Source organism: Canis lupus, chromosome 3 (assembly GCF_048164855.1).
Source record: "Canis lupus baileyi chromosome 3, mCanLup2.hap1, whole genome shotgun sequence".
Taxonomy (NCBI): domain Eukaryota; kingdom Metazoa; phylum Chordata; class Mammalia; order Carnivora; family Canidae; genus Canis; species Canis lupus.
This window is the reverse complement of record NC_132840.1, coordinates 59,808,176-59,829,604: the sequence shown is the minus strand read 5'-3', so window position 1 is coordinate 59,829,604 and position 21,429 is coordinate 59,808,176. Positions and strand designations below refer to the sequence as shown.

The 21,429-nt window shown below is 43.0% G+C and overlaps 1 protein-coding gene across 2 annotated transcripts; it reads right to left on the bottom strand.

Moving 5' to 3' along the window:
- Positions 1-240: 240 nt before the first annotated feature.
- Positions 241-20,883, bottom strand: BIRC2 (baculoviral IAP repeat containing 2). Of its 2 annotated transcripts, XM_072821745.1 has the most exons (9): positions 20,726-20,883; positions 17,692-19,798; positions 17,501-17,600; positions 13,106-13,184; positions 12,263-12,311; positions 3,540-3,782; positions 1,502-1,756; positions 1,166-1,207; positions 241-1,059 (listed from the first exon to the last, which is right to left on the bottom strand). In XM_072821745.1, the coding sequence occupies exons 2-9, from the start codon at positions 18,581-18,583 to the stop codon at positions 866-868; spliced, it is 1,854 nt and encodes a 617-aa protein (XP_072677846.1). In that variant the 5' UTR covers positions 18,584-19,798; positions 20,726-20,883; the 3' UTR covers positions 241-865. The 2 variants fall into 2 exon arrangements, with proteins under 2 accessions (XP_072677846.1, XP_072677847.1); XM_072821746.1 differs by lacking the exon at positions 1,502-1,756.
- Between the last annotated feature and the right edge of the window lie 546 nt (positions 20,884-21,429).

The window sequence follows — 21,429 nt, the reverse complement described above, 5'->3', positions numbered from 1 at the left end:
TCTGGTAAAAGCAGGGATGCTCGGGCCCAAGGAGACACTGACCAGTTAGCTGTATCCCACCTTCTCTTCCCACCAACATCAATGCATAAAAACCACTGCACTCTTTTTTTTTAAATCCCAATGCAGATTTACCTAATTTTTAAAATGGATTTTAATTACAACGCACAAAGCAACTAGACAGGTATCGCGTCATCTAAAACAATTTCATAAATCACATTATTCAAGAACACTTCTCAGTAATTTGTTTCATGAATTCCATTTTTTATTTAGCAGCTAACATCTGAGGGCTTATAATGGACAGATACTGCACTTAAGACCATGAACTCATTTAAGGCATGGAGAAAATACTTTGAGTCAGGAAAAAAAAGTTTGATGGTACAGTCTCTTCAAAGAACTTTATTGAGATGTTTCTCACAAATTAGAGAAAAGCTTATTTACCAGTAAGAAAAAACGCTTTACTTTAAAACACAAGTGGAAATATCCCAGAGAATTTGGCACTGTGACCCAGAGTTCCTGGTGTCCAGCTTTTGTCAACTGCACTCTCAAGTCATACTCCAAGCTTCCAGAAACAACACCAAGCCCAGGCACTTGGGACGTGACACTGCAGGGAGCTGGGGCTCCTCCTGTATTGGCACTCGCACACTAACACAGCTTGACAAACCCAAGTCAGTCTTCTCTTTCATAGAAACAAGGGTTAAATAGGACATAGGATACTATGGTTTAGAAACAAGATCACTCATAGCAAAGCAGAATACAACACAATTGTCACAATTAAAGAACCAATAACTTTTTATACTTCAGATGGCTTCAAAGGTTCAACAATATCCTAAAGACTTTTATAGAGAAGCTAACATATAGCTGACTTTTATGAGAGAAAGGTACGAACAGTACCCTTAATTATACCCCTGCAGATAGGACACTTTCTTAGAGAAGGGGCGCATTCCTGGCACACCACCAGGTGACCACAAGGAATGAACACGATGGACACTTCTTTGTCCATGCACACTTTACACGTTCTCTCTTCTTGCAACCTCCTCAACTGCTCCTCCAGCGACAGACCTATAGGGAGAACAAACTTCAGTGAAATTCAGTTTCTATTTTAACTCCCATTAAAAAAAAAAAGGGTAATATTTCCTGTTGTTCTTAAATCTTAGTTTTGTTTTACCTGAAACATCTTCTGTTGGAATATACTTCATGTTCTTGTCCACTGAGGAAAGAAAAATACACAAAAAGTATTTTCTACCATATTCTATCAAATATAAGACTGCTTCACCTTCTATTCATTTTCTTTTCACCTGCTATCTGCTGAACACCACAGATGCTACCTACAGATCAGGAATTACACGGTCATACTAACTGGGCAATAAGATGACATCCCTTTTTTAGGACTAGTTAAATGTACGGACGGACTATAGTTTGCTAACCAGAGTTACCTTGTTTGTCAAACATCAACATGAACATAATCTCAAAGATTTCTGAAATAATTTTACCAAAAACTCACCAAATAAGTTCTTATATAATGTAGAGTCGATTTCTTTTAAACAACTTTTGAAGATGTTGGCAGCAGAGTTTCCTTTAACTAAGACAGTATCAATCAGTTCTCTCGCTTGCAAAGGTATCTGTGTTTTTTGTTTAATGATATCATGTTCCTGTTTATTAATTACATTGGCCTTTAAAAGATTATCCAGGATAGGAAGCACACAAGTCAACTGTTGAAAAAGAGCCATTCTATTCCTCCGAATTAATGACAAATCATCTTCATTTAAAAGAAAGAAGAAAAAAAAATCCATTAGATCTTAAAGTGCTCCAACGATACTCACATAGTCACTAACAACCAAACCTACCAACAATTTAGACGCTAAATAAATAGGTGCTTGAAAAAGCACAAAATTACTTGTTTGCACTTAAATTTAATGTCTATCATTTAGAAAACTTCTGGAAGATTCAGCTAAAGCATATCATATAGTACACACAACACACAGGGTCTCTGTTGTTGTCACTTCTAAAAGTGGAGATATTTACATGTCTTAGAACCCTGCTATTCCATAGAAAGAAAGCAGAGAATTTTAAAGACCAGTAAAATAAATAAATAAATAAATAAATAAACAAACAAACAAACAGATAAATAAATACCAGTAAAAACCTGCCACCTCTGTACTTTCTCCCCTATGAAATTAATAATACTGACTTCTATTTGCATCATACCACTTTAGTTTTATAAGGGCTTTCGTATAAACTCCCTTATTTGATACAAAAGATCCTGTCAATTAAACAAGCAGGTAAGACTACTTCTCATTCTCAAATATGGAGGAAAAGAAACTCAGAAGATGAGTGACCTCCCCAAAGTCAGAGAAAGAATCCGTTGCAGAACCAGTGCCCTGGATGAGTGTCCTTTTCACCCTGGGCTTCACCACTTCAAGAGGAGGGGAGGACAGTAGTGGTACTCATCCCGCCAGGACAGGCCTAGGATCCCATGCCAGCCAGGCTGCTTCCTGGCCCTGTGCCCTCAGCCCTGTCACTTCCTACATCAATCTACTTAACAAAAAAATGTTTTCAGGTCTTGCACTATGCTAAAATGTTTTGTTTGCAACTTATTTAATTCTCACAGTAACCTTGTGCAATTTGTACTATGATCTCCACTTCATAGAACCGCAACCTTCATAGAACCTGTTTTCTTCTGACAAAGCCAGGATTAAAACACGAATCTGTTTCAATATCAAAATCAGACTTTGCATTTTTCTACACGACCACACAATGAGGTTCTCTTAAACCATTTCTATCATTACTTACCAGGTTCAACACAAAATGTCTTCCAGCCTGAACTCCCAATCCACACTGTCTACGCACCCCTCACCTCTGCTGGTTCTTTTGTGTACTAGACTCCACACCTCATCCACAATCCCCACAGGTAAGCACCATAGTTACCACTACAGCACAGTATCTGACAGGTGTTCACGCTCCATTTGTATTTGCTGAAGGAATGATTTCTCAAGAGACTTATTTAGGAAGTCTAAAGCTTAGCACGACCTGCATGAACACCACAATCAGCTCCCTGATTGGCTCCCCACTGTCTCTGGGCTGGGCAGGGGCTTTTCAAGCCCTAGGACTTCACCACCAGTTCCATTTTTGTATAAGGACCACTTAGCAAGGATCAGGGAGTCAAACACCATGGTAAGGATAAGATTTCAAGGAAATTTTTTAAAACACTGAAAGAAGACCTCCATTCAACTTTAAAGTCTTCCTTTCTTCTCATATATAACAATTTAAATTTGTTACATAGGAGAAGAAAAGCAATATACTTCAAGAAGTTAGGCTAAAATCCGGACTGGCATAAATCACAGATCTTGTTGGAAAATAAACATATTCTAGAAAGCTACAGTCCAGTCTGAGCACTGCCCACAGTGCAGAAGGGGATGTGTGTCGGAGGCTCCTGGCACTGCTGCCAGGAGTTAGTGGACAGATGCTGGTGCTCCTGCAACGGGTCATCCAGTCCCGTGACCCTCACGGAAATAGGGCGGGTAATTAACATTCCCAAGTACCTGATGCCATTTCTTCAGTTTGTCTTTCCTTCTCTTCCTCCCGGGTCTCATCTTCAGCATTAAGAAGTGCTAACACAATCTCATTAACTGTTCTGTAGTTCTCCCCAGTGCTCAGGATCTTACTCTGCACGGTCTGCCTCACCAGGATCCTACTGAAGCCCATCTCCAAGGCGGCCTTCACCACCGGGGTGTTCATCATGACTGTGTCTTCTGAATGGTTTTCTCCAGGTCCAAAATGGACAACTATTTGAAAAGACATGTACCAATGTTAAATCCCACAAATGTAAAACTACAGAGAAAAATGATGACTATGGCACAATCTTTCCTCTCCTGCTGCTCATATCCTGGTATGGCACATAAGCTTTATGCACCAATTACCTATAATTCCAACAAAAGTATGAATGCAAGAGGATCAAATAAGAATGTAAAAATATGCTATCCTTTTTTAAAATTCCACTTCCCACACTACACCCTGGAACCTACTTAATGAGCGACTCAAAGCACAGGGCTTAGGAATCCATGTTTTTTTTTAAATTTCTGAAATGATTCCAACATATGGTCATTTTCAGGAACCAATATGCTACACAACTGTAGGAATGCTACAAGAAAGCAGGGAAACCAACAAAGACTTTATTAAAGGTGGCGTCAGAGTCTGGACTTGCCAGGATACATGAGATCTAGAGAGGTGGACAGATGAATCCGAGAGTAACATAGATGTAAGGAGAGTTAAGACTAGTTCATGCAAAATATGTCTAACGACATAAAAATATGACTGAAGAAGTCATTTGATTTCAGACCATGATATAAAGAAAATCAAGCTGTGAAAAGTGATTAAAATAACCCAGGAGGGAAGAAAACAACTGACATGGTGGAGCAGGGAAGCACTTCCTAGAAACAGAGTCAGCACTGACCAACTTGACACTTTGGTGGAAATGACAAGAAAACATCATTCTACATGATGCATGACAGCCACCTGCTGGCAAAGTGTTCTAATAATCATGTTTCTCCAAAGCCGCCTGCAGGTGGTCTCTCACACACACTCACACACACACACACACACACACACACACACACACAGAAAGCCAGTCTGAAGTGGCAACATCAGAACAAGCATGTGAATGAATAAAGAGGAGTTATGGGAGTATCTCAAAGAAATCCTGACACATTCAAGAACTAGAGACACAATGGTGAAAGGCACTCAGAGATGAGGATGATCCCCAGATCTCATAGTAAAGCCTCGCCAGCTTATCTTTTACTCTACATGTACTAGAATGTTTTCTATACATCTTAAGTGAAGGATGTTAAGACCGGATTTGTTTTCTCAGATGATGATTCTGGCAGCTCTGTGATAAACTTTAATGAGCTAAGATGGAATGAGGAGACCCGCCAGGAAAGCACGACAGTGATGGCAGTTTGCACTAGGCTGATAGTGCCAGATGGACATGGAGAGAGGCACGCAGATTCAGGCATGTGAGGAAGGCAGGGATGAAAGGACAGCCAACAGATGGAACACACAAAGAGGAACTCGGGTGACACCCAACTTGAGTCAACTTTCTGACCTCAGTAGGTGGGTACCACAAACTGAAATGGGCAGACCAGACAAGAAACACGTCTGAGGGAGCAAAGACAGAAGAAGAGGTCTGCTTTGTTCATATTAACTCTGAAACACCCGTTATAGTCAAGTAAAGATTTAAACACAAAGTTGGACATGCCAGCCTGGAGCTTAGGAAATGAAGAAATAAATCTGGGCTAAGTGTTGAGAAGTACTCCATCATTTATGGTTTGACAAAGGAGCCACCAAAGGAGATTATTCATGATTAACCAGAGAAATAGAGAAAAACCAAGAATATTGTGTCCGGGAAGCCAAGCAAAGAAGGGGTCTTAAAATGGATGCAGGAGAATAATGTTGGCAAGACTACCAAATGAGACGTCTCCCGCTGCATTCTAACGCAACAGCAATTTAGAATCCACCTACAAACAACAGTGCTTTTGTGAAAGCTTTGAGATATAGGTAGAAGATTATGAAACCCCAATGGAACCCAATACCAAGGAGAACTGTTTCAACGAGACAGGCCTGCACTCAAAGGGCTGACTCACCAACCCTGGGCCTGGCCACAGACCCATGAACAGCCCCATATCCTCAGGACTTGGCCACAAGCCCTTTTGGCTTGATCCTGTCACCAGCACCCTACACAAAAGAATGAGGGAGACCCACGCCTACCTGTGCTCTGGCACACAGACATACCTGTGAGCTGGATCCAGCCACAGTCCAGGAACCACTTGAGGTAAATCCCCCAAATCTAGTCAGAATGTAGAATCTTGAAAGGACCAACCTATCTCCACTGCAATCTGCAAACAGAACCGCTAGCACAGGGATCCAGGAAGTAACACTCCCCAGGGCACACCTGGAGCTCCTCAAAGGGCCCTCTTAGCCCTGGGTCCCTCAGCCGCAACACAACCAGCAAAGAGACCCAGGGAGGGACACTCATGTCCACACCTACAGCTCCAGCCTCTCCAAACTCAATCAGGAAGCAGTCCTGCCCATCAAGAAACCTAGCAGAGGACACGTCCACCTGTGCCTCCACAGCCAGCTGTGCAGACCTCAATCTGGGCTGGAGAACCTCCAATGGCCCTCAGTTCCAGATGCTCTTAGCCACACTCCACGGCCCGTCCTGCTAACCAAGGGACCCATCAGACTCATCTTTTCCCTCAAACTTAACTAAATAGCCATCACATCAGCCTAAATACCCCAGAAATCAACCTGAAGACTGACAGAACAAACTCCACCACTAAAGGGAGAGAAGTAACTACACTGAAGAAGGTAGGAAGTGTGAAGATGTGGGTTGGGGGAGAAACGGGCTGTGGGGAGGGGGATAGGGAGCCCTGGTTGCAAAGAAGGGGGAGAGAGAGGAGCACGGGAACCCACAAGGAGAATGCTTCCCCAAAGTCACCTTCTGGGAAAATAAGAGCGGCTGAATTTCTGGAGTTCTTGCAACCAGCTGGGATTAACACCAGGAGTTTTAAAGGTCAGCAGGCTTGGATGGGGTACAGCCTGGGGGGCACTGCCCTACCACTGGAGAGGAGGCAGGCAGCACACAAACAGTGATCTGAAAACCCTGAAAAATGCCTGGAGCAGATGGGGGAAATTATTGCTCTTCTTGGAGAGGCAGTTCTCACAGGATGCCTCTCCAGGTACAAAGGAGCCGGCTGGCCCCATTTCCCTCTCCCCGCCCCTCAGCATCATCAAGGAGCCACCTGTGGTAAACAGCGCAGCACCCACACTGGCTGCCTAACCTGCTCTCACCAGGTCCCACACCCCTGCACTCTGCCGGTAAGGCCTTTCTCAGTCAGGCTTGCCCCAGTCCCAGAGCAGCAGGTCCTTTACCCCAATGACAAACAGAAACCCTTGCCCACAAAACACCTCTCGACAGGGGAGTTCTGCAGGCTCTCAGTTCCGGTGGAGTTAGGGTCAGGTCTCATTTTACAAGCAGAGCAGGGCACACCTCGTTACAAGTCGCCACATTCAGGCCAGGGATCAAACGCTGCCCACAGCGGGCAAGCAGAGCCCTGCAAATGACCAGCCTGAAGGATTAAGCAGCCAGAACACAGCAGCAGAGTGCATGGAGCACATACCCGAGACGTCTCACTCCCTGAATGCTAGGCCCTGGGCACCACAGGACCTCTTCTTCATTAGACCATTACTCTTGGGAATGGGCAATAGAACAGGCTTTTCTAACACAGAGAAGGCAGAGACAGACAAAAATGCCAAGACAGAGAAATTTCTCTCAAATCAAAGAACAAGTAAGGCCACAGCCAGAGATCTAAGCAAACATGCCTGATGGAGAATTTAAAGCAATGATTATAAGGATCTTCACTGGACTTGAGAAAGGAATGGAAGACTTCAGGGAGGCCCTTACTGCAGAGATAAAGTAATACAACAGCATGAGTCAGACATGAAGAGTGCAATAACTGATAATGGAAACAGGCTCAATGCAATGCACAACAGGCTGGAAGAAGCAGAGGAATGAATTAGTGATCTAGAAGACAAAGCAGGGATCCCTGGGTGGCGCAGCGGTTTGGCGCCTGCCTTTGGCCCAGGGCGCGATCCTGGAGACTCTGGATTGAGTCCCACGTCGGGCTCCCAGTGCATGGAGCCTGCTTCTCCCTCTGCCTGTGTCTCTGCCTCTCTCTCTCTCTCTCTCTGTGACTATCATAAAATTAAAAAAAAAAAAAATTAGAAGACAAAGCAATAGAAAATAATGACACTGAATAAAGGAGAATAATCATGGAACACGAGAATATGCTTAGGAAACTCAAGTGACTCCATCAAACATCACAGCATTAGTATGATAGGAGTCCCAGAAAAAAGAGGAAAGGGAGCAGAAAGTTTATCTAAGGAAATAACAGCTGGAAATTTCCCTAATCTGGGGAAGGAAACAGGCATCCAGATTCAGGAGGCAGAGAACTCCAAAATCAACAGAAGCAGGCCAACACCAAGACATATTGTAATTAAATTTGCAAACTATAGTGACAAAGAAAAAAACCTTCAAAGCAGTAGGACAAAAGAAGTCCCTAACCTAGAAGGGAAGATCCACATGGCAAGCCACAGATCTCCCCACAGACACCTGGCGGGCCAGAAGGGAGTGGTAGGAGATATTCAACATGCATATGGGCAAAATCTGCAGCCAAGCATACTCCACCCAGCAAGGGTGTCATTCAGGGTAGGAGAGTTTCCCAGACAAACAAAACGAAAGAAGTTCATGACCACTACACAGGCCCTGCAAGAAATACTATAGAGCACTCTGTGAGTGGAAAGGAGAGACCAAGTAACAAAGACAAGAAAGGATCAGAGAAAATCTCCAGGAATAAAGACAAAACAAGTAATACAATGGCAATAAACACACATCCATCAATAATTACTCTGAATATAAATGGACACTCCCAGTCAAAAGATACAGGGTGTCAAAATGGATTTAAAAAAAAAAATCAAGATCCATCTATATGCAGCTTACCAAGGACATCTTTTAGACATAAAGACACCCACAGATTGAAAGTAAAGGGATGGAGAACCAACTATCACACAAATGGATATCAAAAGAAAGCCAGAGTTGCCATACTTACATCAGACAAACCAGATTTTAAACCAAAGACTGTAACAAGAGATAAAGTCACTACATCATTATTAATGGTTCTATCCAACAAGATCTCACAATTATAAATATTTATGCCCCCAACTTAGGAGCACCAGAATACATAAAACAAGTCATAACCAACAAAAAAAACTCACTGATAACAATACAGTAAGAGGAAGAGCTTTTTTTTTTTTTTTTTTTTTTTTTTTTAAGAGTAACAGCTTTAATCCCCACTCACAGCAATGGGCAGGTCATCTAAGCAGAAAATCAATGAGGAAACAAAGGCTTTGAACGACACACGAGACCAGATGGACTTACACACATTGCAAGCATTTTTTTTTTTTAAAGATTTTATTTATTTATTCATGAGAGACACAGAGAGAGAAGAGGCAGAGAGACACAGGCAGAGGGAGAAGCAGGCTCCATGCAGGGAGCTGGATGTGGGATTTGATCCCAGGACTCCAGGATCACGCCCTAAACCGAAGGCAAACTTTCAACCACTGAGCCACCCAGGTGTCCCAAGACAGCATTTCATCTTAAAGCAGAATACACTTTCTTCTCAAGTGCACATGGGACATTCTCCAGAATAGATCATATATTGAGGGATGGTCACAAACCAGCCCTCAACAAGTATAAAAAGACTGAGATCATACCCTGCATATTATCAGACCACAACACAAAGAAACTTGAAGTCAACCATAAGAAAAAATTTTGAAAGACTACAAGTACAGTAACGTTAAACAACATGCTACTAAGGAAAGAACGGGTCAATCAGGAAATCAAAGAAGAAATAAAAGACTACACAGAAACAAATGAAAATGAATACATAGTGGTCTAAAACCTTTGGTATGCAGCAAAGGCAGTCCTAAGAGGGCAGTATATAGCAATACAGGCCTTCCTCATGAAGCAAGAAAAATCTCAAATACACAACCTAACCTTATACCTACAGGAGCTGCAGAAAGAACAGCAAGAAGTCTAAAGAGGACATAATTTGCAAATGACTTATCTGATAAAGAGTTAATATCTAAAATATATAAAGAACTTCTCAAACTCAACTCTCAAAAAACCAATAACCCAATTAAGCAATGGGCAGAAAACATGAATAACATTTTCCCAAAGAAGACATCCAGATGGCCAAAAAACACATGAAAACATGTTCAATATCACTCACCATGAGGGAGATGCAAATCAAAACAATGAGATATCACCTCAGACCTGTAAGAATGGCTAAAATCAACCACCTGATAAATAAGTGTCAGTGAGGATGTGGAGAAAGGGTGAATGCTCTTACACTGCTGGTGGAAATGTAAACTAGTACAGCTACTGTGGAAAACAGTATGGAGATTCCTCAAAACATTAAAAGTAGGACTTCCCAGGGTACCTAGTCAGTTGAGCATCTGACTCTTAGTTTCAGCTCAGGTCACCATGCAGGAGTCACGATGCAGAGATCGTGAGATCTCCTGCACTCAGCAGGAGTGTGCTTGAGATTCTCTGCCTCTCCCTCTCTCTTCTGTAATTCCTCCCACTTGTGAGCACGCTCTCCCACTCTCTAAAACAAATTTAAAAATCTTTAAAAAAAGAAAAAAAAATAGAATTTCCCTATGATCTAGCAATCCCACTTCTGTGTATTTATCACATGGAAACAAAATCACTTTCTGAAAAATTTACCTGCACTCCCACATTCATTGCAGCATGATTCACAACAGCCAACACATGAGTACAACCTCTAAGTGTTCATCAGCACGTCTGAATAAAGAAAATGTGGTAATATATGCAGTAGAGTATTATTTACCCATAAAAAAGAAGGAAACCTTGCCATCTGCAATAATATGGATGGACTTTATCAGATGAGTAAGCTCTGAAAATCTAATATAAAGTGTACTGCCTACAGTTGACAATACTGTGTTACATACTTGGAAGCTACTAAAAGAATAACTCTTAAATACTCTTACCACACAAAAAAAACTATGTGAGGGGACTGATGCATTAATGTTACTGTGGTAATCATTTAGCAATGTATGTGTATCAGCCATGCCACTTTTTACCTTAAACTTAGATAGTGTCGTATGTGAATCCTATCCCGACAAAGCTGGGGGAGAAAGGGATGAAGCACTTCACTCTTTCAAATGCTGGTAACAGGTCAAGTGGTAGATTTACAAAGACGGTGGTTCTTGGTGACCCTGACAAGAGTAGTCTGCAGTAGAGTAAGTTCAAGAAGAATGGAAAAGAGCAGAGTAAGCACAGATAAATCTTTCTACACATTTTGTTGTGAAGGGCAGTGAAGCAAGACTACAGCTAGAAAATGATGTCAGCTAGATGTCATCTTAGGAAAAGTCTTCTTAGAACTGGTTATGATACATTAAGTTTATATATATCTTGAAGATAGAAAAATTGATGCTATGAGATAGAAGGGGAAGATCACTAGCAAAGCAAAGTTCTTAACAGCGGCAGTAGGTTTGAGATTTGGATGACAAAGGACAAGAAGAGTTGGCCTCAGTTCCTTCATAGAAAGAACATGAAGGAGAGTGTTAAAGATACATCTCAGACTGGTGGCTTGGCTGGGAAGAAATGGTAGTAGTTCTCTTTTGATCATGTTTATTTCCTTGGTGACACAAGATTATGAGCTGTGGGTAAATTAGGGAATAGAGTGTAGAAACTTACAGAGAGAGAATATTAAAGTCATTTTATTAGGGAGCTGCAAAGGGTAGCAGGGTGGTAAGGAAGCTATAGTTATAAATTTAAAGCAAGAACAGTCAGCCCTGCTATCTTTCCCAGTTCCAATATACAGGAGGTGGTTAAGTACTGATTCCAAATCCTCAACAACTCTCTTGAGTCCTGGTATGTGCTAAGAAATAGTACATGGTTATCTTCATTATTTTGGACACCCTAACATATGTAAATTACATACATGAACTTAATGCCAGATATGACCAATACTAAGCTCTTATCAGATCTATTTCCTGTCCTTACAACTAAAATACTACACACTTGGGACGCCTGGGTGGCTCACTGGTTGAGCATCTGCCTTTGACTCAGGGCATGATCCTGGGGTCCCAGGATCAAGTCCCACATCAGGCTCCTTGCATAGAGCATGCTTTTCCCTCTGCCTGTGTCTCTGCCTCTCTGTGTCTCTCATGAATAAATAAGATAATTAATAAATAAATAAATAAATAAATAAATAAATAAATACCACACACCTAATAAATACCTAGTATCTAGACCAATTCTTAAATCATATATCAACTGGCCCTTTCCAAACATACTAGCTTATAGCAAACTTTTCTTCCTTGGAGGGCTTATTATTTACACTTCTCATGTGGTATTCTTTGAGCTAATCTGTGATGGTTATTTCTCTTCTGCATATGTTCTGTGTCCCCAGTTGGAAGCAACTTTAAGAACAAAGATTAGTATACTTGCTAGAATACTCTAAAAATGTCATGAATCTTAGCAGATACATAATATTTATTAGTTAACTTCTCAGCACTTTTTTCTATGTCCTCAGGACTCAAAACATAGCTCTATTTATATACTTCTGTGTTTAACATTCTTATAAAAATTCCCATTCTATATCTGGAATATTTCCATACATACTTGGTGGATCAGCATTTTCATCTCCAGGAGTATCTGATGTTGACAAAAGCTATGGAACAGGAGAAAAATTAAGAGGTAAAATCAAAAATCTCAAACAACCTTAAACAGAACAACAATAAGATAAGTTTACCTTAAGTAATGTACACACACTTCGGAAAACTAGGTAATTTATATACTTATTTTGCTCTGTTTTACTTTAATCATCATAAAAATCCCCTTAAACTTTACCTACTTCCAAATTATAGTTCAAGCATTTCTTAGTTTCAGGAAAGGAGGAAAAAATATTCATGGTTTCTCATTCCACTTAAAAGATATTTCAGCTAGATCACTCTCAGGTTCCCAATTCTTAACAAGTTGCTTTTTTTTTTTCCTGCAAAAGATAGAGGAGGCACTACAGATCCTCCTCCAATCCCACCACAAATTTGTACAGTGGGAGATTGATTTTTCAGAAACTTAAAAGCAAATCTTTTTTTTTTTTAAAGATTTATTTATTTTAGAAAGAGAGCGAACAAGCATGAGCAGGAGGAGGGGCAGAGGGAGACAGAGAATCATAAACAGACTTCCTGCTGAGTGCAGGAACACTGGTTCAATCCCACAACTCTGAGATCATAACCTGAGCTAAAACCAAGAGTCAGATGCTCAACTAAGCCACCCAGGCACCCCCCAAAAATTTTTAAAAAGCCCTGAACAAGTAAAGTAGTAACAAAAATAAAAATTAAGGTGTCATTAATTGGGTATAATGCAATTAACCATAATCAATAACAAATGTAAATATTACTCTTAATAATATTCTTTGTCATTATTATTCAAGAGAATTCAGCATTGCCAAATATAAAAACTTACCTGCTCAAGAAGGTGAGGGTATCGAGCTTGAATCTCATCCACAAATTCCTGCCCTTTCATGCGTATCAAGAACTCACACCTATAAAAGACAAAAGTTGGGATCACTGGGTGGCTCAGTGGTTTAGCGCCTGCCTTTGGCTCAGGGAGTGATCCTGGAGTCCCAGGATCGAGTCCCATGTCAGGCTCCCTGCGTGGAGCAAGCTTCTCCCTCTGCCTGTGTCTCTGCCTCTCTCTCTCTCTCTGTCTCTCATGAATAAATAAAAATCTTTTAAAAATAATTTTAAAGACAAAAGTTACTTTTAAAAAGTGTTCTATACCAAAAAATATGACCTAATCTTCTAGAAAAGTGGCTTTCAAACTCTCTGATTGCACCCCACAATATAAACATTTTACATCACAGCCTATCAAGCAGGAAAAAAGACTCCTTGTGAAACACTACTCTATTGTGACACATTGTGTTATTTTCTATTTATCACATAAACGCTTAACAATAAAAGGGTTTAGCCCTCAAAGGGGCACAAGCTAAGACTTGAAAAATGCTGTCCTGGGCAATTAACTTTTGGGGTTTCACATAGTTTCAGAAGCTGTAATTAATATTCCTAAAACATGATCTTTCACAACAATTGCTAATCTTTCTCAGGGGTCCACTCTTCCATTAACTGTGAAGCACAAACCTTCTCCCCGAAACATATCTATATGCAATATGATGGTGTTTCCCAAAAACTGGTTCACAAACTCCTAGAGCTGCTCAAAAGCCTTCCAAGCAGCTCACCTACAGCTACTTCCATTTTACCCCATCAGTGTCTCTCAGTAAACAGTCCAGCACCCACCCAGAAAAACAATGAGCCTCCACCTATGTTACACTGCATGCAAAAATTCACTAGGAATAAATCAGAGACCGAGATGTTAAATCTAACACGATGCAACTTCTAGAAGACAGTAGAAAATCTTTTTGTCCTTGGGCCAGTTAAGATTTCCTAGCTAAGAGACCAAAAGCATAATCCATACAAGATAAAACTGATAAAATGACATCCTCAAAAGCTACTGCTAAAACCATGAAAAGACAAGCCACACATGGAAAGTTGGCAAAACATACCTAATAAAAACTTTTACCCAAAATGCATTAAGAACTCTCAAAACTTAGTAATTAAAAAAAAACTTTAAAATGGGCAGAAGATATGCAGAAGGCAAATTAGCTCACAGTCATTCATCATTAAGGAAATGCTAATTAAAACCTCAGAGAGGGATCCCTGGGTGGCACAGCGGTTTGGCACCTGCCTTTGGCCCAGCGCGCGATCCTGGAGACCCGGGATCGAATCCCACATCGGGCTCCCGGTGCATGGAGCCTGCTTCTCCCTCTGCCTGTCTCTCTTTCTCTCCCTCTCTCTGTGACTATCATAAATAAAAAAAAAAAAAAAAAAAAAAAAAAACCTCAGAGAAAGATCATGATACACCCACCAGGATGGTGATACCAATTACAGTAACTACTGTGGAACACCTGGAGGTCTCACACACCTCTGGGAGGAATCCAAATCAGCGCAGCCACTTAAACAACACAGCAGCCCTAAGGAAAACTTCCCATACAACCCACAAATCCCAAGCCGAGAGATTCACCCAAGCAAAATGAAAACACATGCCCATGGATGTTTATTAATATTGACAGACGCTTTGCTGCTTATTACTCCAAACTGGAAACAACCCAAATGTCCTTCAACTGGTTACTGGGTAGAATTAGCAGAGATCATTTAAGCACACTCAAGACTTAAGTCTGTCACGGAGATAAGACCGATAGTTCCCACAATGTTCTCTATTATCCTATAGTTTTAAGTTATTTTTCTACCAGGACTGATTAATTTACATACATAATGATTAAAGCAGCAAGTATAATGAACCCCCGCTCACAGATCTGCCCCCTTTTCTAACAAGGTCACTAAGGACAGAGATTTTGGGATGCCTGGGTGGCTCAGTGATTGAGCATCTGCCTTTGGCTCAGGGCATGATCCTGGATTCTCAGGATTGAGTCCCATATCAGGCTCCTTGCATGGAGCCTGCTTCTCCATCTGTGTCTCTGCCTCTCTTTCTGTGTCTCTCATGAATAAATAAATAAAATCTTTAAAGAAAAAAAAGAGATTTTGTTTTCATCGCTGCTACAGCTGCAGTAGCAGAACTATCATCCACCAGGGACTCAAATATGTGACAAGTGAACTGTTACAAAATAGTGATAACCGTGATCCATTTTTGTTTTCCATTTACTGAGATTTAAAGTTATCCATAATTGAAATTTGCTGTTTTCTGAAGTCTTTACACAAAGCACCCTAAGCCTTTTTCCCTTAACTATCTAAAACAAAACACAAATTACATGAATAAACCAAGATTTTGTTTTGTTTTATAAAGCGCAAAATGAAGTAAATCAAACACCAGAATTGGAAAGCTATTTTTGTCTTTTTAATAGTTATTAAGTTTCAAATTATATGTATACAATCCCATAAAGCCAAGCATAATGGTCATTTAAAATTCTGATAATAAAACACTTTTCCTAAATAATTTAAACACAACTTCACTTTTGAGAATTAGAACGTCAGATTTTACCGTGTTAGGTTATGAATATTAAAGATAAAATTTTAAAACCCAACTTTTTTTTTAAAAGATTTTATTTATTTATTCATGAGAGACAGAGAGAAAGAGAGAGAGAGAGAGAGAAAGGCAGAGACACAGGTAGAGGGAAAAGCAGGATCCATGCAGGGAGCCTGATGTGGGTGGGACTCAATCCCAGGACCCCAGGACCACGCCCTGAGCCAAAGGCAGATGCTCAACCGCTGAGCCACCCAGGCGTTCCAAAACACAACTTTTAACAATGTACTGACTCAAAATAGTTCTTACTTCAAGTTCCTTTATCTTAAATCATAAAAAAAAAAAAAAAGACAAAAGGATGTTTTAATTTCCTGAAGGTGTTCAAGAGATTCCTCATTCTTATGAAAGGCACTCAGGTCAGGACATTGTCCTGCTCAACTGCACTCCTATGAGGCACCTGGTGAAATGCAGAAGAACCATGGCTGTGGGGGTGACGGGGAGCCGTGTGAGGAGTACAAGCTATGCTTGGGATGACAGGAAAGTCTGGTGGTGATGACTGAGGAACAATGTGAATGCAGAGAAGTACATACAGAAGGAGAAATTTAAAAATGGTTAAAACGGTAAATTTTGTTAGGTATTTTTTACCACAATTTAAAAAATTACCTAGTCTAACCCCCTCACTATACAAAGGAGGACAGAGTTTCAAATGGGTCACACGACATGTCCAAGTTCACAAAGCTTCTCAAAAATGAATTTCTAATTCTACTTCCACAAACAATACTGCCTCTCAATTCTTTGTGGGGTACAGTGGAAAACAGGACCTACTGCTAGAGACACAGTGACTAAGAAAAGATGAGTGACAATCACAAGATTAACTGTACAGAAAAAATAACTTATAATTATAATCAGACTTAATCAGCTTTCATTATATGCATTTTTGTATTTGCCTTTTCCTAGATCATTTTATGTCGCTTTTTCTCCTCTTCCCTTTTTTCCAATGTACTTTTTTCTTTTTAAGATTTATTTATTTATTCATGCGAGACAGACAGAGAGAGAGAGAGAGAGAGAGACCGAGAGAGAGAGAGAGGCAGAGACACAGGCAGAGGGAAGAGCAGGCTCAATGCAGGGAGCCTGACCTGAGACCCGATCCCGGTCTGCAAGATCACACCCTGGGCTGAAGGGGGCACTAAACCGCCGAGCTACCCGGGCTGCCCTCCAATGTATGTTCTTTCATGTTATTTTACACACCTTTGTAATCCTTACAATTTCTTTAAGGCAAAAGGGGAACCCTACAGATAAAACATATGGCCATAATTGTAAATGAATATCAATAAATTAAATTAGGGGCACCTGGGTGGCTCAGTCAGTTAAGTATCTGACTGTGATCAGGTCACGATCTCGGGGTCCTGAGATCCAGCTCCACATCAAGTCTGCTTGTCCCCGCCCCATCTAGTGCTCTCTCTCTCAAATAAATAAATCTTAAAAATAAATAAATTAAATTATATCCTGAATACACAGCTTACAAAAGAAAAGAGAATACTAAAACATTTTTATCAAAATAAAAATTCAGTGTATTTTTTTCAGTTTTTATCTTAAAGAATAACCTCCACACCCAATGTGGGGTTCAAACTCACAACCCCGAGAGCAAGAGTCACAATCTCCTCCGACTGAGCCAGCCAGATGCCCCAGATTTGGTGTTTTAAAAGACCAAGTCCCCACAGGCATAAAAGCACCTTTGCTACACAGAGATGTAAACATGAACCCTGCAAGCACACCTACTTTTGGAAAGCAGTTTTGTGTGGAAATACCTTTCAAAACAATTACCTGGGAAACCACTTGGCGTGCTCCACCCATGGGTCATCTCCAGACTCCCAACACCGCAGTCCACCGTCACAGCAAAAGCATTTGACATCATCATTGCGACCTAAAGAAAACAAGACTGAACTGAAATACATGTTCTGATATGTTCAACAAAGCGAACCTGATAAATCATACACTACACCTTAGTTTCTTACCCACGTAATAGAATCCAGCACTTGCGAGCTGCTCAGGCCGCACGGGGACACTAGATGGCCAGTACACGAAAGTTCTCAACCGGGCCGCATGGGTCTGCATGCTCAAATTTGAAATGCTAAATCTCAGGGTCTCCAGAGAATTTTCCAAAAACGGGCAGTTGGGGAAATGTCTCCGGTGTTCGGACATCGCGTCATCCTTTGGTTCCCAGTTACTCAGGGTCCCACCGCAGGCAAAGCAGGCCACCTTATCTCCAGGTCCTATATAATAAAAGCCTGCCCTTGCCAAGTCTGACGGGGACAGAAAGGTTAGCGGCCACATGTGATATGTAAGAAATCTGGCTTCCTCGGTGCTCATGGCGTAACTGTAGGGGTTAGTGCTCAGTGGGGAGAAGTCTTCACCTGCTCTGGAACTCACAGGGTTTGCTGCGAGGTTGGAATGAGAACCACTAAATGAGCCATGTTCCAAAGTGGGAGATATCGAATGTGTAAAACTGTTTCTCATTGCAGAAATGTTCTTAGAGGTGGAATCCCGGCTGGTGAGAGAAACCAGACTGTGAATAAAACTACAGCTTGGATAGAGCTGTTTATGCTTTTCAATAGGATTGTCTCCAGGCTTCCAGTTGTCCAGCATCAGGCCACAGCAGAAGCATTTGACCTTGTCATTCACACCCGTGTAATAGAAGCCTGCGCGGGCCAGGCTCCTCTCTGAGACGGGAACACCCGCCGGGAATGTGGAGTATGTAGACATTCTATAGAGTTCACACGAAAAGTCATATTTTATTTTTTGTTTGTTGCCAATTGTCTGGTTTCGTAAGATGGTGCTATCCTCCATTGTCCTCTTAATCCTCTGATATGAACCTGGGACAAGTCTTTGGGAAGTAGTTTTGTGCATGAGTGATGTTACTTTTTGATGGCTAAAAACCTTCACATGAAACTTCTATCTTCACAAAAAATTAGTTTTTATCATATAAAAGAATCAAATGACAGGCTCCTACTTCTGTAAAACTCACTACACCTTCTTTATGGGATTTATGCCAGAGTTTACACTGAGGTGAGATAATACCTGGAATCCAGGATATTAAATTACCAGGATACTACTTAGCACTATTTCAGATTAACTCTTATGTAACAAGTGCTAACTGCTCATTATTTGGTGTAATATCAACATCAACAAGACCTGAGAAGATATTGGCACACTTACGGAAATATGTTAAAACTGCCTGATTCTTCAGAAGGTTGATGTTCCCAAAATTCTAAATAAGGTACCTAAATTATACCGTTAATATGTTTTTAGTTACAAGTTCCAAAACCTGTTTATTAAGCCAATCACAATTATGCTTCGAGTGGGAAAAAGTATACACAGGTCTCTTCCAAGCACCTCAATATATTTTTAAAACTCTTGGCTTTATTCCAGCAAACAAGAATTAAACTCTTCATATGGTCACAATATCTAAAGGCTAATTTCACATAGGTTATCACCACAGTATTTATGTGAGGGTATCAACACTCACCAGCTTTCCAGACCTAACCTTGCCTGTTTTAGCATGTATGATGTCATATGAATTTTGCTTAAAGCTAACTGCTAACTCTTCCACCTTTGTCTGTACTTGTTTCCATTTCCTACAGCATGACGATTTGTTTCTTCCTCACTCTGCATATCAACTACACTTGGTCAACTGAAGGTATTTTCTCCATCAACTACTTAACCATAAAATTTCCACAACAGGAACTTTAACACTGCATTTAAAAATCAAACAACCTATCTTTCACTTAAAAAATCATGTTTCTATAACATCATTCATTTTGTAAAGATTAATCAACTTATCAAGACACAGCTTACTCTTTCTGGTGTTATCTAGTGTTATCACACACATATAACAATATATTATAAACCTGTCTCTACACAATGGACCAGTAATTAATCCTACTAGCGCCTTCCTTATGAAAACCCTTGATACTTTATAATTCATACACAAAATTACACTCCATAAAATTCAAGCTATATCCCTTTAGAAAGCTTCTGGTTCTCCATAACGGGGTTTATTTCTGCCGAGGAAAGAAATCAGAGGGGAAAATGTGGACTCTTCAAAGTGGACCCTCTGTTAATCTGAAAAGAGAAAAACAAAAGCTGTTTTAGAAAACTGTATTTTCACAGTAAAGAGAACTCACACTTCCAAGTGTTCACTACAGTCTAAAAATGCTCTACCGTTTAGGTAACACACCTCAAGTCCAGAAACTTGTCACCGAGATTGTCTAACTGGAAGTAAAACAAATGCAGAAACGGCCCTTGGCACCACAGTTTTTCAAGAGCGAACCACCTCCAAGACACAGGGATTTGTCAGCGCTTTGTTCCTGGTCCCCCTGCCCCGGGACAAGGTCAACAGCCTGAGGGGAGTCCCTGGCGCGGTGGGGGTGTGGTGCGGGGAGAGCACCCCGAGTGGGGAGGAGCGGTGCGGGGGTGAGCGGGTGAGTGATATCGAGGGAGCACCTGGAGCCGGTGGGGGCCGGTGCGGGAGGAGTGATGTGCGGGAGCCCCGGAGCGGTGCCGGGAGCGGTGCGAGGGGCGGTGCCGGGGAAGAACCCGGAGCGGGGCGGGAGCAGCGGCTGGGGGAGCCCCTCGAGCAGTGCGGGGAGGAGCAGCCGCACCCCGCGGACCGCGGCCGGCAGGAAGCAGCGCAGGGACCGGGAGGGAAGTGCATCGCCCGCGGCCGCAGGAGAACCCCGGACCGCGCAGAGGCCCCGCTCCCTCCAGCCCGCCGCGCAGAGCGAAAGCGGAAAAAAAGGCGGCCCGGCCCTTCCCCGGGCCCGGGCCCCTGCTCCCCGGCGCGGACGCCGCCACAGCTCGGCCCGCACTCCCGCCGTCGCCGGGGGTCCGAGGGCGAGGAATTCCCGCGGACGCGGAGCCGGGAGCGCCCGCCGCCACCCCCGCGCCCGGCCGAAGGACCGCGGGCTGCCCCGGCCTCCCTCCCGCCCTCCCTCAGACACGCCCGCGCCCCGACAGGCCCCGACCCGGCCCGCAGGGGGCCGCACTCACCGCGGCCCGGCGCAGCAGGCGCGGAAGCCTGTCGGCGGCCCGGCGTCCTCCCGCGAGCCCGGCCGGCGGCGCCCCCCGTCAACGAGGCTCCCCAGCCCCCGCCCAGGCGGGGCCCGCGCTGACGCACGCTAACGTCACTGCCGCGACAGGGCGCCGCGGGCCGCGTCAGAGCGCAGCGCCACGGCCTCCTCCTGCGGGCGGGGCCGCCCAGGGGCGGGCGCTGTGGCGGGCCCTGCGGCTTCCTTTCTCCCTCCGCGCCTGTCGCCCTCCGGCGGCGCGGGGCACGCGCCGGACTCGGAGTCCTGCGGCCCGGAAGCCGGCGGAAACGCCCCGCCGCGCGGAGTCCCCCCGGGGCGGCACTGGCGTCGGCGTCCGCGCCTGCGCCGTGGCGCCTGCACGCGAAGGTCGCGCGGCCTGCGCGCCCTCTGGCCCTGGGGGCGGGGCCGGGAGAGCCCCTGGACGCTCGTCAGAGAGGGGTTACGGACTGGACTGCGTAGTCGCCTGCGAATCCTGTGTCCTGTACGGTCGGTCGTGCAGTGTGTCACTATCTTCATAAGCTGTCAGTTTCCGTCCTAGGGCAGGGACAGCGCGAGGGGAGGGTCCTGGCCCCGAGGCTGCGGGCTGGGGCCTGGGGGCGCGATGCTGCCTCCCCGGGGCAGCCCCCGGGGCAGTCGTGTCGGAGCCACTCGGTGAGGCAGCCTGGG